This window comes from Microcaecilia unicolor, chromosome 3 (assembly GCF_901765095.1).
Source record: "Microcaecilia unicolor chromosome 3, aMicUni1.1, whole genome shotgun sequence".
In the NCBI taxonomy this organism is placed as follows: Eukaryota; Metazoa; Chordata; class Amphibia; order Gymnophiona; family Siphonopidae; genus Microcaecilia; species Microcaecilia unicolor.
The window spans coordinates 182,895,781-182,912,832 of NC_044033.1; the positions used below are offsets into that span (position 1 = coordinate 182,895,781).

The following is a 17,052-nucleotide window of genomic DNA, read 5'->3' on the forward strand; positions in this document are numbered from 1 at the left end:
GATTTGCATACCATTTCCTAATTTTCTGCATTGGTCTGACGATATTGTTTCTGCGCTATTGGCTTACTGTGGACGTTTTGAGCATCGGCCCATTGGTGTTTCATGCTCTTCTACTTTCCCTCCCCTCTTTTTTTTTTTTTTTTGTTACATTTGTACCCCGCGCTTTTTCCCACTCGCGGCAGGCAATGGAGGGTTAAGTGACTTGCCCAGAGTCACAAGGAGCTGCCTGTGCTAGGAATCGAACTCAGTTCCTCAGTTCCCCAGGACCAAAGTCCACCACCCTAACCACTAGGCCACTCCTCCACTCTTTCACATGTCTGCCTCATTATCAGCATTCTCCTCACTTGCATTCTTGCAAATTTCTCTCCTTTTTGTCATCTTCATTCTTTCTTTCCATCTCACCTGACTTTTTTAGTCTCTCACCCTTGCCTAAGGAGATGATTTTGGGATTGGTAAAATGGCACTCTGCACAGTGCCAGGGAGCAGACATACAACCACTTGTTGAGAAGCCATTGTATGACCTGAAATTCTCAAATTTTCTAGAAAAGAGGCTTAAAGTATATTATGATAAATAACTAGGCTATACTAAATTAAGTAGTGCCAAATTGGAGGGGAGGGGTGGAGGAAGGGAATAGTTCTGTGCTTTGCTTTAGCCTGCCACCTAGTGGCTAGATTCAGAATCACAGTGCAGGAAAGAGCCTCAGTGCATTGCCTTGGTCAGCCACTGCAGTGACCAGACTAGGGGGTATGTTTACTAAGGTGCGTTGGTGTTTAACGGGCGTAAACCATTTACACGCGTTAAAAACGCTAACGCGCCCATAGCACACTTTTAGTAAACGTAGGCGTAGGTATGCTGTGGGTGAAGGATAAAAGGGGTAATATTCCTGGGCAGTTGTGTATGAAGGCATAAGGCAACCACGCCCTGATTTTTTTTTTTAAAGCTAAAAGCCTTTTTATTGATTTTAGTCATAACATGTGGGAAAATGTGTGATGCAAATGTAACAAATAAATAAACATAAGCATAAACAGAACATAGAACAAGAAATTGGAAATACAAAGGAACAGGGAGAATCTGCTGGGTCAAAAAAAGTATTCGTCAGTGTCATGGTGTGGCTGACGCTGTGCCTTGGTTCTGTTTGTACTATTCTTCCACAGCTCAAGGAATTTGCATGACAGTTCTTTCATGAATCACTTTTTCTTTCTTGTTAGGTAACAAAAACTCTGTATCCTGGTCCAAATTCTGTAAGGTAAAGTTAATTTTATTCCTCCTTCAGTCTCATTGTACATTTCTTTCCTTTTGACGTGTTATTGCCCTTCCTCTCTTTCCTCCTCTTCATGGTAATTGTCCTGTTTCTCTCTCCATTCACAACACCCTTTGCTCCATGTCCTGTCCTTCTCCCCTTCTCATTGCTAATTTCCTTGATAAATCTGTTCTCTCTTTCTCCTTATTTTTCCCTCTCCCTATTACTGCCTTGTGTTGCAGGACAACATGCCAAACAGTTCATTTACCTTCTGGACATGGATTGATGGTATTCTGCAACTGATCCAAACCCATCTGGAAAACATCTGGAATGATGGGTATGTGAACAGATTAAGGGTGCAGAGCTGTGTAGATTGTCACAGGAAGTGTGAGGCACTAGGGAGCATGCAGTTTATGTTGGAGTCTGTGGTTTCTGAGGGTGCAGAGTGGAGAATGTTACGGGGATAAAATTTGGCCCCGCCCCGTCCCTGTGGGCTCTGTTCTCATCTGCAGAAGCCTCGAACACTTATGATTTTATATTTAAATCTTTTTATTAAAGTATAAAAACGAACAATATGCTGTGCAACTGTTGTGTATAAATTACAAATAGAAAACAATAATAACAATGAGCAACTATAATAAACCCTCTCACCACCATCACCTTCTACTCTTCCAACACGAACAAAAGCTGATTTCTACTACCCCAAGGAATCCTAATCCACCCTGTTAAAATGTCCAGGGGTACAAAATACACCCCTTTCTGTTTGCCCTAGAGGGGAGAAATACGCCCTATGAAGCACTGTTATGATTTTTTAAATCTGTGGATGAATTAGAACTCATTAACAATCTCAGAATTCAGTCTAGCTCTCCTGTCTTCCACAGTCCCTCCTGCAATAGAAAATGTCTTCTTAGAAGATGTGCTGGTGGTAGCAGGATGTACAGGATCCCCCATGCAAATTTTGCTAGTTGTGGCCAGCATATTTGCCTGTTTATCCAAAAAATAAAAATATTGTCATCTGCATCAGTCAAACATAAATAACAGTCCAGTTGATTAACAGGATTCAAAGTAGAAAGCGACAGGGGGACAAAGTTTGTGCCCGTGGCTCTGTCCCTGTCCCCATCCCCTCCGTTACCATGGGTCCCTTTCTCCGTGTCATTCTCTATTGCAGAGCTCCTATGTATTAATCTTGGTGAGAGTTCTTACAGAGACACCTTTTGCCCATTCTTTTCATCTCTCCCAATAGTCAGCATCTCACCGCTCTTTCCCACTTCATATCTAGAAGCCCACTTTCTTCTCTCTCCTTTTCACCATTATGCCCACTCCACTCACCAGTGGTCTAGTATTTCTTCTTCTCTCTCCCGACCCACCATTGGTCCAGATTTTTTTCTTCTTTCCCCCCCACTCACCATTGGTCCAGCTTTTCTCCTTATTTATCCCACTCACCAATCAATCAACCAAACATTGGTCCAGCTTTTCTCCTCCATCCACTCACCATTAGTCCAGCTCTTCTCTTCTACCCACCAACCAACCAAGCTTTTCTGCTTCTCCACACCCACCATTGGTCCAGTTTTTCACCTTTCCCCTTACCCATCACTGGTCCCGCATTTCTTTTTTTTCCCCTGCCTCTTGCAGTCCAGCTTCTCTCCCTTTTGCTCCTTCTCTGATTTGCCATGGCATTTCCCCCCAATACCTTTTCAAACTTGTCTTCTTGTTTTAGAGGTTGCCGACAGTGGGCAGTGATCCACAACGCACTTCTCATGCTGACATCAAAACCTTCTCTCTGACCTTGCCACCTATGCAGAAATGGGAAGTTGCATCAGACAGAAGGCTCTGATGTTGGCACGAACAGTACGTTGGGAATCGCTGCTGACAAACTCTAAAACAAGAAAACATCTTTGAAAAGGTATGGGGTGGGTGGGGAGCGTTGGAGAAGGAGCAAAAGGGAGAGAAGCTTGTGGGGTGAAGGAAGTCATGGTTGGTGACATCACTTCCTGAGCCAAAAGAAGTGCCGGAACGCTGTTCCTGTCCATTCTGGCACAAATTAAGCCCTGTAGGTACCTGAGGAAAGCTAGATGAGGAATGTGTTTGTCTTCTTGATGATCGCCGTATGGGAGATGTTTGAGAGGTGCACAATTTAGGACCCAGTGTTGCAGGGTTCCAGAATGAAGTTGTCATGGCAGTGACTATCTAAAAGCAAATTGGGAAGCATATGAAGTGGGGGAGGGGGGAAATTAAAAAAAAAACAGGTAGCTGGGAACAAAGACTCATAACTCTATCCCCCCTTCAATCTGTTCAGAACTCTGCGGCACGTCTCATATTCCGCCAAAACCGATTTACTCATATCACCCCTCTTCTCAGGTCACTTCACTGGCTTCCAATCAGATACCGCATCCAATTCAAGCTTCTCCTTCTTACCTACAAATGCATTCAGTCTGCTGCCCCTCACTACCTCTCCTCCCTCATCTCCCCCTATGTTCCCGCCCGTAACCTCCGTTCACAGGACAAATCCCTCCTCTCTGTACCCTTCTCCAACACCGCCAACTCCAGGCTCCGCTCATTCTGCCTCGCCTCACCCTATGCTTGGAATAACCTTCCTGAGCCCTTACGCCAAGCCCCCTCCCTGCCCGTCTTCAAGTCTTTGCTTAAAACCCACCTCTTCAATGCTGCATTCTGCACCTAACTCTTACCATTCACTAAATCCAGACTGCCCCAATTTGACCGCCCCTATCGGACTGTCCGTTCACTTGTCTCTTAGATTGTAAGCTCCTTGAGCAGGGACCGTCCCTCTATGTTAAATTGTACAGTGCTGCGTAACCCTAGTAGCGCTTTAGAAATGTTAAGTAGTAGTAGTATAACATCAGATCCCTGCCCTGGTTCTGCTTGAACTGAAGGAGCAAGAAGAAACTGCTGGGTCAAAAGTGTTAATCAGCGGATGATATCCAAAGCAAGAAGAATGAGTCAGATACAAATCTTAAGGAAAAAGAGAGGGTAGTAAATTATTAATGTACATCCAGAGCAAAATGAATTGTATAAAAGATAATGATGGTAATAAGTTACCAGTATGTCAATGTTACTCTTATTAATCACTATTTCCCCTGAATTAAGGGTTTAATGCGATGTACAGATAAGAATAATCCTAATAACACAATACTTATGTAATAAATATGATGATTAATAACATCTTCCAAATAAATATCCTTTCAATTGCTTTCGAAAATTTAAATAATTTGCTTTCACTCTGATAAGTAATGGAAGAGAATTCCAAAGTGGTATTAGTACTATTGCAAAAATAGTGTTAAATATTCTAAGAAACCATATGAAACACAGGACAAAGGATTTGCTGCTTAATCAGTCTAGAAGAGGAACCAAGAGGGATGTAGAAAATCATATTAATTAAGAAACAAGGTGCTGAACCATGAATTATTTGGTATAATATGCAAAAACCTTTGAATAGGACGTGTTCAGCAACTGGTAGCCAGTGTAGTGCCTTCATATAATTAGAGACACCAGTGAATCTGTTTAATCTGAAAATTAATCTCGCAGCGGTTCTCTACATAAGTTGGAGTTTCTTAAGATATTTGATGTTAAGCACCAGGTACAAAACATTACAGTAGTCAAGGTGGGATAATATCATCATTTGAACCACACGGGCAAATGTTTCTTTGTTGAAAAAAGCCTGTAATAACCTCAGCTGTCTGTCATCAAACTTCCGGCAGCTCAGCTTGATTGTTTTTACTATTTATTATTACTATTTAACAAATACTGAACATGATAATTGGAGGGGCATTGACTTTCGATAGGTGCCAAAGCTGCCAGAAGCCAAGCATCGCTTACCTGTTGCACCGGCCCTTGCTTGTCTCCCTTCCTGTTCCTGCCTTTGCGGTTGTGGTTGCCACTGCCGGTATCGGTATCGCCACTCAACCTCCAGGCCTGCTGGCAGCAACAGCAATCAAAACGCTGTCCAATTGTGCACTTTCATCTCCTGAAGGCCCTCTCTGGGTCCACCCCCTCTGAAGTGAACTTCCTGTTGTCAGTGGGTGGGAGCTTATGGCACCAGATTATCAACCTGTTTCCAGCTAAGCAGACGAGAACCACACCGAGTCAAAAAATTAGTTTTATTCCGCTTTATCAACTTCCTTGATAGAGCCATCTGCTTCTTGCTGGCCTCCCACTTAGTCACCTCTCCCCTCTCCAATCGGTTCAAAACTCTGCTGCCCGTCTCGTCTTCCGCCAGGGTCGCTTTACTCATACTACCCCTCTCCTCAAGTCGCTTCACTGGCTCCCTATCCGTTTTTGCATCCTGTTCAAACTTCTTCTACTAACCTATAAATGTACTCACTTTGCTGCTCCCCAGTATCTCTCCACACTCGTCCTTCCCTACACCCCTTCCCGTGCACTCCGCTCCATGGATAAATCCTTCTTATCTGTTCCCTTCTCCACTACTGCCAACTCCAGACTTCGCGCCTTCTGTCTCGCTGCACCCTACGCCTGGAATAAACTTCCTGAGCCCCTACGTCTTGCCCCATCCTTGGCCACCTTTAAATCTAGACTGAAAGCCCACCTCTTTAACATTGCTTTTGACTCGTAACCACTTGTAACCACTCGCCTCCACCTTCCCTCCTCTCTTCCTTCCCGTTCACATTAATTGATTTGATTTGCTTACTTTATTTCTTTTTTGTCTATTAGATTGTAAGCTCTTTGAGCAGGGACTGTCTTCTATGTTCGTGCAGCGCTGCGTACGCCTTGTAGCGCTATAGAAATGCTAAATAGTAGTAGTAGTAGTAGCCATTATGCCAAAAACATGGCAACATTGTATGTTAATTTATCATTATTATTATTATTATTATTTGTCATCACTGGCTTATTTATATAAGCCATTTTACTTTACATAAATACTTGTTTGCTATCTTCTCCTTTTCCCTTATTTTTTTCCTTCATTTTCTGGATAACATGGGCTGTTGGTTACCTAGTTACCTCTTCCAGTTCAGAAGATATTTTATTTTCAAAGGGGCTTCTGTCTGCTGTCTTCCAGTGTCTTCAGAGCAGTTCCATAGTCTTCAGGCTCAGTTCAGTTGTAACAAATATGACACTCCCAAGGGTCGGACTTGAGATGGACATTAGGAAATATTTTGTTCATGAAGAGGGTAGTGGTTGCATGGAACAACCTGCCAGAGAGGCAGGGACAACCCCACCCCCCCACCCCCCCCCAAAAAAAAAAAAAAAAACAGCAACAGAATTCAAGAAAGCTCAGGAGAGGCAAAGAGGAGTCCCTACCTGTGAATGGAAAAGCAAAGATAAGTTGGCGTCTAGAGCAATGGGCAGACTGTGGACAGTCCTTACTACCCTTATTTGTTCTCAAGTGCTATGATGGGTCCCTCCTTGTTGGACTCCTTGGTGGGTGAGAGATATTGAGGAAGTGCTACCTTGATGAGACTGGACTGGGAAGGCACTAGCAGAGGTCTTGCTTGACTGGGGCCATTTCATATCATGCCTTTCTTGTGTGTGCTTCAGCCTCGTGATGGGTTTTGTGAGCCGGAAGAAGGAGAAGTCGCTGCTGAAGAAAAAAATGGATGGAACCTTCCTGCTGCGCTTCAGTGAGAGTTGCCGTGATGGGGGTATCACCTTTACCTGGGTCGAATTTCAGGGCGAAGGTAAGCCTGATGTCGTCATGCAGGTCCAGAGCAAAGCAGAGCATCTGTGATTAACCTGCTGCAAGCTGCCACACTTCACATAAGAATAAATGAGGTTATGAAATAAACAAAATGGGGTAAATTTGAACATAAATCAACGCCGAGAAACCCACAGGAAGAAAAAACAATATATCTTGAATGATATGCTCAGGATAAAGTCCTTTAAATTTTTATTGTGTGCTCATAATAGTTGAGAGTCAACTTGTTTTAATCATAGCCAGTGCGTTTTGTCTAGCAAAAAAGGTGCCGGTACTCAAATGCTAGGTCACCCTTCAGGGGTGGGGTGATCACTGTGGGACCCACCCCATAATAGCCAGGCCCCCTGCAACCAGTCACAGAATCTATAACAAGGCAGAATTGGTGTGTAGAGCCTAAGCTCTTTCATTAAAATTTGGGGTTCCTGGGTCAATTTTAGCAGACAATGGAAAAGGTGCCGGTACTCAGTACCTCCAAGTACCCCCTCAAAAAAAGCCCTGATCATAGCACATATAGGGGCTCATTTTCAAAACAAATAAAACGTCATAAGGTGGCAGAAGAACATTTTTCTCTCAAAAACATCCAAGTTGCAATTTTTGACACCCCAATTGTAGACATTTTGCTCCACAGTTCATCCAAATTTCAAGGGGGTGTGTTGGGGGCAGGAACTGAGCAGGACATGGGCAGCACCAAAAGGTAGACGCTTTTCTGTAATAATGGAACACAATGAAAACGTCTGGAGCCAAAATAAAGACTTTTTGGCTAGACCTGTTTCAATCACGACTAAGTGACCAAAAGGTGCCTTAAATGACAACTGGAGGGAATATGGCATAATACCCTTTTACTCCCCAGTGGTCACCAACCCCCCCCCTCCCCCGGTCCCTTAAGATGTGACGGTGACAGTACATACCAGGATCTGTGACAGCTTTACATATGATGTTCATTCCTATTAGAGCAGCAAGCAGGACCCTGGAGTAGACTAGTGGTCAGTGCAGTGGACTGTAGAGAAGGAGACCCAGGCCCATATCCCACTGTAATTGGTACAATTACGGTGGAATGTGTGAGTCCTCCAAAAAAAACACTAGACAACTACTGTATCTATATCTAGGTGACACCTTCAAGCTTGAGAGCTATTGTAGTAGTGTACAGTCGGGTATAGTAGATATTTTTCTGCTCCTGGAGGGTTCACCATGCAGTATAAGGGGATTATAGTGAGATATGTACCTGGAACTTTTTATGTGAAGTCCACCGCAGTGCCCCCTAGGCTGCCCCACTGCTCTGCTGGGATGTCTGTTGGCCATTCTACTAAGAACAATGGTCCCCCAGACATCCCAATAGCTGGTTTGGGGGCGTTTTTCTCTTGGGCATCTTATTAGCCAAATTGGTTCCAAAAGAAAAATGCACAGAGCTTAAAACGTTTAGGAAAAAGGTGATTTTTGAACCAAAGTGATAGATGTTTTTCAGGTTCAAAAATGGCTATGTTCACCACTTGATTTTTGGACATTTCTAGCAAAATGTCCAAAATTGGACTTCAAACTTTTATTGAAAATGTCCCTCCACATATCCCATAACAGACGAAAAATACGTCATAAAAAAGTTTTACAAGTGCACTTACCCAGTGAAGGCATTGTTTGAGTCCAATCCACTCATCACTTAAAACTGTTTAATATCCCATTAGTGAAGATAGATTCCTTTTCTAAGGGTTGAAGGGATATTAAACAGCCTTCCTCTTCCAATCCAGAATATAACATCCGCTCAGTACAGCCCTACACCAAAACAGACCTGAGTTCGATTCCGCTGACGGAGATCATCCGCAATTTTCAGCTGATGGCTGAGGAAAACATCCCTGAAAACCCGCTCAAGTATCTGTATCCTGATATAAAGAAGGACATAGCCTTTGGGAAGTACTATGAGCACAGGAGTGAAGGTGAGCAGCATGTTCCAAGTGAAAGAGAGGTGAGGCGTGAAACATGTGCTTTGCTGTGACAGGGGCAGCTGAGAGATGGTGGGGGCTATTTATTGGAATTTATTAACTGCTTTTCTGAAGAGATTCATGTAAGGGGGTGTATGGCAGTTTTTTTCATAGCATAACAATAGTAAAAATGTCAAAATATAAACATAAATAAATGAGGTAAATTTGAGAACATCAGATTAAAACCTAATAGGAATACCATGAACCAGTATCCGAAATAAACACATTTAACGGCTCTGAAATTCAAATAACAGAGGATGTCAGCATAATACTAATGAAACATCTAATAAGCACGCATTAGAACATTCAACTAACATAGATATGATACTAATGCTTTTCTATAATACAGCTTACCACGTGGCCAAGGTACAGATATATAGACGGGGACAAGATGGGTAGTACAGAGCCAGTTGGGGTAAACAAGATGGGTGGCTAAATTCAAGGCAAGATCTTTGTACAGTTAAACAAGATAAAGTGGTGTATAGTCGGTCACCCTGTGTATTAAAGGCCCTTATCCTATTGAGGGGTGTGGTGCGAGATGGATGGAAGCATGGCACAGGCGGTACCCCGACAAAATAGCCTTCTGGGTACTACTGAAGCAGCTTGTTTTCCTTGTTGATGCACAGGAATGTTGAAGGATCGCCAAGGGGGGGGGGGGGGGGGGGGGGGAAAGGGTGAGAGCTACTGGACACAGGGCAGGCAGTTGAAAGAGGGAGACATTCCAGACAGTGAGTGCTGAAACTGGGTGACAAAGGGGAGACGTACTTCAGCTCAAACAGCAATGGGACTCATAAAGACACACAGTTGTAGCTAAGAAGGTTAGACTGAGAACAGGAGATGGTATGAGGCTATCTAGCCCATTATATGGGTTGAAGCCAGTAGGCGTAGCTTGCTGGCAGTAGGCGTAGTCACATGTACACCCAAAACAATAGCAAACGCTAGTGAAAGCAATAGTAAAAGATTATTAGAAATAATGGAGTGCCTATGCATGGTCCATTTGTAAAACGTCAAAAAGCTATTCCAGTTGGATAGGCAGTGCCTTAGAGGGTAGAGGACAAAAGTTGGTGTTTTTTTGTTTGCTTTTTTTTTTTACTTATTTGAAGCTTTTTAATTTATTTGAAAGCTTCCCATATAAATATATAAATATCATGAAATCAAAACTGAATATCACTAAAACAGCTTCAAAAATTATTGTAGCTGGTGGAAACAGCACTAATAAAGGCTGTATTTTGTTCTCATTTTTCTACACTGTTCTATACAAAACAGTAATGCATGGTCAAATTTCAGTGAGGATATCCTATGTACTGAGGGTTCATCTTAACTGTTATAATCTGCCTTGGGAAGCCTGGTGTTATAAAGATTGGAAGTAAAGTTAAACTCTCCTTTCAGTCACATCTTCACCTCATCTCTTTTGTACAAATGGATTATTCTGTTTTGAGCATGTTACAGGGACAAGTGGTTTTTATAAGTCAAAATATAATACAGTCCGTTGGTTTTCTTATATTTTGTCCTTGTGATGGCTTATACTGTGCCAAAACTGGAAATACAGTGAGATAGAATAATAGAATTCAGTAACATCTAAAAATTATTAATTAACATTATAATTGTGTTTGCATTTGAGTAATACCTGAGATTATGCTGTTGAAAATTAACTTGAAGAAGAAATAAATATATGTCACAGAACTAGAAAACGTTGGCACATTTAGACTGACTCTGGACTTCTGCATGGAGGTAGCTCTGCCCTCATTATTTAATATCTTTCTTTTAAATAGTTGTAATAAACAGTATTAAGTACATTTTTATAATGTACCACTGCATTTCACAAAACAAAAGGAGCAAGTTTCCACAAACCATCTTTCTCTTTTGATCTAGGCACAGGAAAAATACGATTTTAAAAGGTTTCAACCTAATTCATGTTTAATGTAAGATATAACGGCCATAAAGAAATAGATAGAAACTCTGAATGTTGAGCACCTGATTTTCAGAATATGATGTCTGTTTTAGTGTCCCTTTACCAAGAGAAAAAAAATCTCTGCACAGATATAACACTTGATAGGGTGTCCTTATAACCAGCCCCTCCAAATGACACACTGATCACAATTTATAACAAATTACTACTCTACCTATGAAAAGTTATTCCATTATTATACTTCCTCTGTGTATATCCATTTGCTGCACAAGCTGGCATGTTTGAAAATATAAGTGAGATTAAGAGCCAGATGCACAAAGGTCCCGTTAAAAATCTGTCTCCATTTCCAAATTGGTAAAAATTTACCGATTTACAAACACAGAGGGATTCACAAAGAGAATTGCATACAAATAAGCTGCTCGTTGCTTTTGCCTTATCCCTTACTTGTCCTGTCATAATTAGATTGTAAGTTCTATTGAGCAGGGACTGTCTCTCCATGTTCAAGTGTGAAGCACTGCGTACGTCCGGTAGCGCTATAGAAATGATTAGTAGTAGTAGTAGTTTTGCGACCCAGCTCATCTGCATGAGACATGGGGGAAGCCAGTCAGTGAGCAGAGCATGTGCCGGACAGTCAAATTGCTATGCGTGGCTGCTCTGCGCATACTACAGATGGCTCTCGTACGTGCAGACAAGCTGCGTGTATGAAAGCAGTAGATGTAGCCCTTTTTTTTTTGGACGGACAGACCTGGGGAGCTCCTTGCCTCCCCGCTGCTGGGCTCTCTGCTGCTCTCGGCTCTGGGCTCTGAGGAATCAGCATCAGGGCTTGGTTCCACCCCTAGCTGTTCCTGCTGCTTCCTTCTATTGGCCGGCTGACATCCTGGAACGCCCATCTTCCAGAAGATGGACTCTCATTGGCTGGCTGCTGTCCCAACTCTTTCTCCCTGCAGGGCTTCCCTGATGACATCACTCTAGAACTGTGAGCTGATTGGATCCAAACTTCCTGGTGTCCCCCTCCAGTAGTGAATGGGTGGGACATCCCAGGCTGACACTGTTCAATTGGTTTAGCCCCTCTCTGTTGTGCTTCTAGCACGGGGGATGCTGTTTCACAGCAGAAGCTGTTTGACCCTTGTGTTCCTTGCATTTTTGGTAAGTCACATAGGCGCCCCGTATAAGAGGCTTGGGGAGGCTAAGCCTCCCCAGCCCGCCACTGCCCCGCCCCGCCGCCCACCGTACCTTTAAATATTATAGTTTTGCTGGAGTCGCGGGCAGCTGGCATTGAAGACATCGGCAGGCTTACGCCGGTTCCAGCAGCCTTCCCTTCCCTTGTTGCAAGTTGGATGATGGCTCCGCCCTCTTCTGACGAATTTCCTGTTTCTACGAGGGCGGAGCCATCATCCGACTTGCAACAAGGGAAGGGAAGGCTGCTGGAACCGGCGTAAGCCTGCCGATGTCTTCAATGCTGGCTGCCCGCGACTCCAGCAAAACTATAATATTTAAAGGTACGGCGGGGGGGGGGGGCAGGAAGGAAACAGGGCAGACGGGAGAGGAGAGGAGGGTTGCTGCACATGGTGGAAGAAGGGGAGAGGAGGGTTGCTGGATGGAGGGAAGGGGAGAGGAGGGTTGCTGGATATGGTGGAAGAAGGGGAGAGGAGGGTTGCTGGATATGGTGGAAGAAGGGGAGAGGAGGGTTGCTGGATGGAGGGAAGAGGAGAGGAGGGTTGCTGGACATGGTGGAAGAAGGGGAGAGGAGAGGGCAGGGGAGAGGAGGGTTGCTGGATGGAGGGAAGGGGAGAGGAGGGTTGCTGGACATGGTGGAAGAAGGGGAGAGGGCAGGGGAGAGGAGAGTTGCTGGACATGGGTGGATGGAGGGGGAGGGTAGGAGGGAGAGGAGGGTTGCTGGACATGGAGGGGGAGTGAGGAAGGAGATGAGATAACAGAAAAGGAAGAGAGTAGAAAAACTGCACATGGATGAAGAAAATAGGCAAAAGCTGGATCCACTGGACAGTCAAGTTTGCGGAGGACCCAGCTTTTACTTATGGATGTAGGACAAGAAATGAAGAAGAAAGGCGGAAAGTAAACAAGTAAATGGAAAGGAAGCCCTGGAAACGGAGTTAAGAGGACAGATAGCAGCAGAATCGGATACTGGGCCAGCACAATCAGAAAAACAAAGTCACCAGACAACAAAGGTAGAAAAGATCATTTTATTTTCATTATAGTGTTTGGAATATGTCCACTTTGAGAATTAGGTGTTCAACATTAAAAGTTTATTTACTTATTTATGACATTTTATCCCACATTAAACATGAATTAGGATGTTTTGTGGCTCTACATGAGAATTGTGATATTATGATCCCTTGTTTCAATATTGTTGACGGTCTGCATTTTCCGTATATTGGTGTATTAGGTTCTGCCCAGTGTAATATTTATGGTACAGTAAGGTTCAGAGTGTGTTTTTGCACAAAGTTGTGCATAGTGTTTTGCAGTTGAGCGATTGTGGTTAGTATATGCTTTGAGCAACCACTTTATTCTTTGACATATGATACATAGCTAATATCTAAATTTAATAAAAGGTATTAATTGTGACATTTATTTTTTTTTTTCTGTGTGTGATCAGACAATTATGGATTTAAGCGCCACCCCTGGCCCCACCCCTAACCCCGCCCCCTTTAGCCTCCCCAAACAGTTGGGCCACCGACCGCCTATGGTAAGTCGCCATTACTTTTATGCTGCCCCCCCCATTTCCCCATTTCTTGTCAGTAAAATGTCATTTGAAAAAAGAATCATGGCACATAAATAAAAATGCTGCCAACATTAAAGAATGACAGCGTAGATGCAGGTTTGTTTGCTTTGAGTGCACGCAGAACGACACCTGCACGGGGAAAGGGAAACATGGACTAACCTAAGTGGCTTCAACTTTCTGTTGTCAATCAAACCTCCTTGGTTATAGCAGGCGCAGGTAAAATATTTGGGGGTGGGCCCTTTTGTCAGAAGCTTTTTTTTGGTGGTGGTTGTTTTTTGTTGGGTTTGTTTTGACCAGGTACCGGCACAGGCATGTGAAAGCAGGATGTTGGTCTGTAGGATCCATGTCCTGGTCGTATGTAGCATTGGAGGTGGGAGGTGTGACCAAAGCTTGTGGAGGTAGAAGATATGGTATAGACCCGTGTGTAGCAGTCCAGTTTCTTGGTTTTCTCTCTCCATAGGCATCGGCTCTTTGGGTACTCGAGCACCCCCAATATTTAGAACCTCAGACCACTGCCAGCCTGCAGTCATCCAAAATGGGAAAACTCAGAACGGAGCTCTGCTCTACCTCTGTTAATGTGTATATGCCGACCCGGCAATAGCACCACCCGGCAATGTTGTTGCTTGCTCCTTCTGAGTTCCCCCGCTTGACCCGAAGCTAATAAAAAAATAAATCCCAGAGCACTCTATATGCAGCTCAGCTGAAAGTGAGGCAAATGTGATGTCTGCAGCCAATAGAAAGAGAGCAGGAACTGTTTCTTGGTTGCACTGCTGCACAAGGAAAACTCGTGTGTCAGGGCAGGTTGGTGACACTGAGAGCTGGAAGTTCTGAGCCAAAACAGTTTCCTGGCTGCTTCACACCGGGGCCCAGAAAGCTAAACACAAGTGCAGTGCAGCAGCAGCCAGCATCCTAGCCTCCTGATTCACTGATAGACTGCTCCTCCTCCTTTATCCACTCCTGACTATTATAGGAAATTCCAGGTGACATTTGTTTTTCAGGGAGCAGAGAAGGTGAGGGGACAGGGGGTGGGGTACCAGTTTCGGTCAGGAGGGTTTAAATGTGAAGACTCGGAGAGGTACTAAGGGTGAGTGAGGACTTGAGTGGACACAGGGTTTGTGTGTGTGATGGTAATGGGGGGGGGGGGGCTAAGAGCATATAATAAATAAGTGCCTTGAAATGAGCTATGGATGGGTATAAAGGGGCTGCTGAAAGATAAGTGGTGGTCTTAAGGGTCTGTAAGGCCATGAAAGGGGTTAGAGCTGATGGAAAGGAAGTCTGGGGAGGAAATAAGACAAAACAAAAGGACAAGGCCTGGGGAGAGGAGGTGAGGCGCTGGTGGGCAGAGGAAAGTAGAGTTGGGAAAAGCAGGAGTGAATAAAGACTGGAAATTTGCGGAAAGAGATTAAACAACCATGATGGAAGTAGTGGAAAAGGTGTAAGTAAGTGATGTGAACTGAAAGATCATGGGGCTAAAGGGTATAGAGAGACAAGAAGCAAGACAGAGAAAAATCAATGTCAGTGTAGGAAAGGAAGAAGATAAGAGGAAAAAGAAGAAATGATAAATGGGCAAGCAAGAGACCCTGGAGAAGAAGGTAGAAGAAAGAAGAAACCAAAGTTGGGACCAATCTTCAGTTCTGTTTAGAATATTGTAAATGTATAATCAACTTCAAGGATGTCAAATATATTTTTGAGCATGTACTATATTTTGCTATGTGATTAAAAAGTGACTGCCCAAACTGTCTCCTGCTCAGGTGGTTGTTGCAGATGCAAAAGGAGTTAATATCCTTGGGTCTCCTATGATTTTGTGAACTATTCAGGAGATTAGCTGAAAAGTTTGTTTCCATGGCGTTCCTCTAGACCAGCACAGATGGGTTATGCACTCCGACTAGCGGATGGAGACTGAGAACAAACTGAGCTTCAAGTGAACCTATAAGTGGGCTGTGCAGGCCTCAGGAAACTAGTCTGTTCTCAGTCTCAGCAGATGGAGTGGTAAACCTGTGCAGTTGATTACTTGTGGGCCCTGGGATTTCTTTTTTGTCTTGAGTTTTCTTCCTGGGGCTACTGGATAAGAGAAAACACTCTCTCTTTATTTAAAAAAACAAAAACAGGGAACTAAAAACACCAGAGGTAGCTTTGGGTTTTGCTTCCCTCTTGTCTGCCTGCTGGATAGGGGTTGAGTCCTGCGGGGGTCTCTCTTGCCCTGGGGGTGTTAAACCCGGGTGGTCGGGTCCTTCTCCCCACTTGGATCCTGCTGTGGGTACCTTTGGTTTGTCAGCCTCACCTGTCTGGCTCTGTCTTTGGGCAGTCCGGCAGTTTGGAGTTCTGTGGGGGGGGGGGGGGGGGGGGTCTGCCCTTTCTGGCCTGAGTGTCAGTAAAACAAGTAACAAGTGTCACCAGTGATTTACCGCGGGGAAGCCATGTATAAGAAAAAGAAACAAACAGAGTAGCAGACTTTATTTTTTTTGCTTTTTTTTCCCTTCGGCAGTTGTTTACCTGCTGGCCAGATTCTTCTCTGGGGAGCCGTGGAGTTCCCGTGGGTTTTTTATTTCTTGTCAGTGATGTCTCAGCGCATTAAGCGCTGCGCAGTTTGCTAGCGCTGGGGGTGGATGCGGCAGGGGATTGTGGCCTCTGCTCAGCTCCAGACCTCACCGAGTCAGTGCAAACAGCCTGGGTCAGGGGATCGAGGTGGAGAAATTGGATGGAGATTTTAATTTACTTTTGGAGTGTTTTCTCTTTGTTGTTTAGTCCTGTGGGTCATCCGCTTTGATAGGCATAGACTGGTTTCCTGAGGACTTCACAGCCCACTTATAGATTCACTTGAAGCTCAGTTTGTTCTCAGTCTCCATCTGCTGGTCAGAGTGCATAACCCATCTGTGCCGGTCTAGAGGGACTGAAGGAAAGTCAATTAGCATAATGCCTAGACAAGAAGAATACATAATACAAAGTGCCCAATATCCAAATTTAGGAGCATAAAATGTGAGTGACAACAGGGGCGGATTTAAAACAGGGAAAAGAAGTTAGGAGTTTAGCAAGGAAAAGCAAAGAAAATGCAACAAAATCCTTCCAACAAAGCGCATTCATGAGCAATTGTGATTTCCAACAAACGGAAATCACAGTTGCTCAAGAACACGTTTTGTCTTCCAGCTTACCTTACATTTGGATTAATTTCCCGTGTTGGACCAGACACTCATAGGTGCTTTTGACCCTTTTACAATTTGTTTCAACCTGCCTAGCAGTGCTGTTTGAAGGATTTTGTCGTATTTTCTTTGCTTTTGCTGAGTTCATTTTTGACCATTGAGGCAGACGTAGTTTTGCCAAAAAACAGCTTGTATTGGGTCCATCTAATTAAAGGACTCTCTATTGTTCCAGTCTTGAAGGCCCATTTGTGCTTCATTCTAGCAATAAACAGAAAGTTGAATGCAATCAAAGACCATTTCTTTTTTGGTGGTGGCAGGCAGAGGGAGAATATTGGGTTGTTTTCAGCTCCCCCAATCATTTTGAAACATTGGCTCCTACATCTCTCT

The 17,052-nt window shown here is 43.9% G+C and overlaps 1 protein-coding gene across 1 annotated transcript in view; it reads left to right on the forward strand.

Annotated features, from left to right (window-relative positions):
• Positions 1–17,052, forward strand: part of STAT2 (signal transducer and activator of transcription 2) — a 90,681-nt gene that overhangs the window by 61,541 nt on the left and 12,088 nt on the right. Inside the window, exons 18-21 of the mRNA XM_030196707.1 lie at positions 1,210–1,247; positions 1,484–1,578; positions 6,753–6,892; positions 8,649–8,834. Coding sequence (XP_030052567.1) covers positions 1,210–1,247; positions 1,484–1,578; positions 6,753–6,892; positions 8,649–8,834 — 459 coding nt within the window. The remainder of the gene's footprint in view (positions 1–1,209; positions 1,248–1,483; positions 1,579–6,752; positions 6,893–8,648; positions 8,835–17,052) is intronic.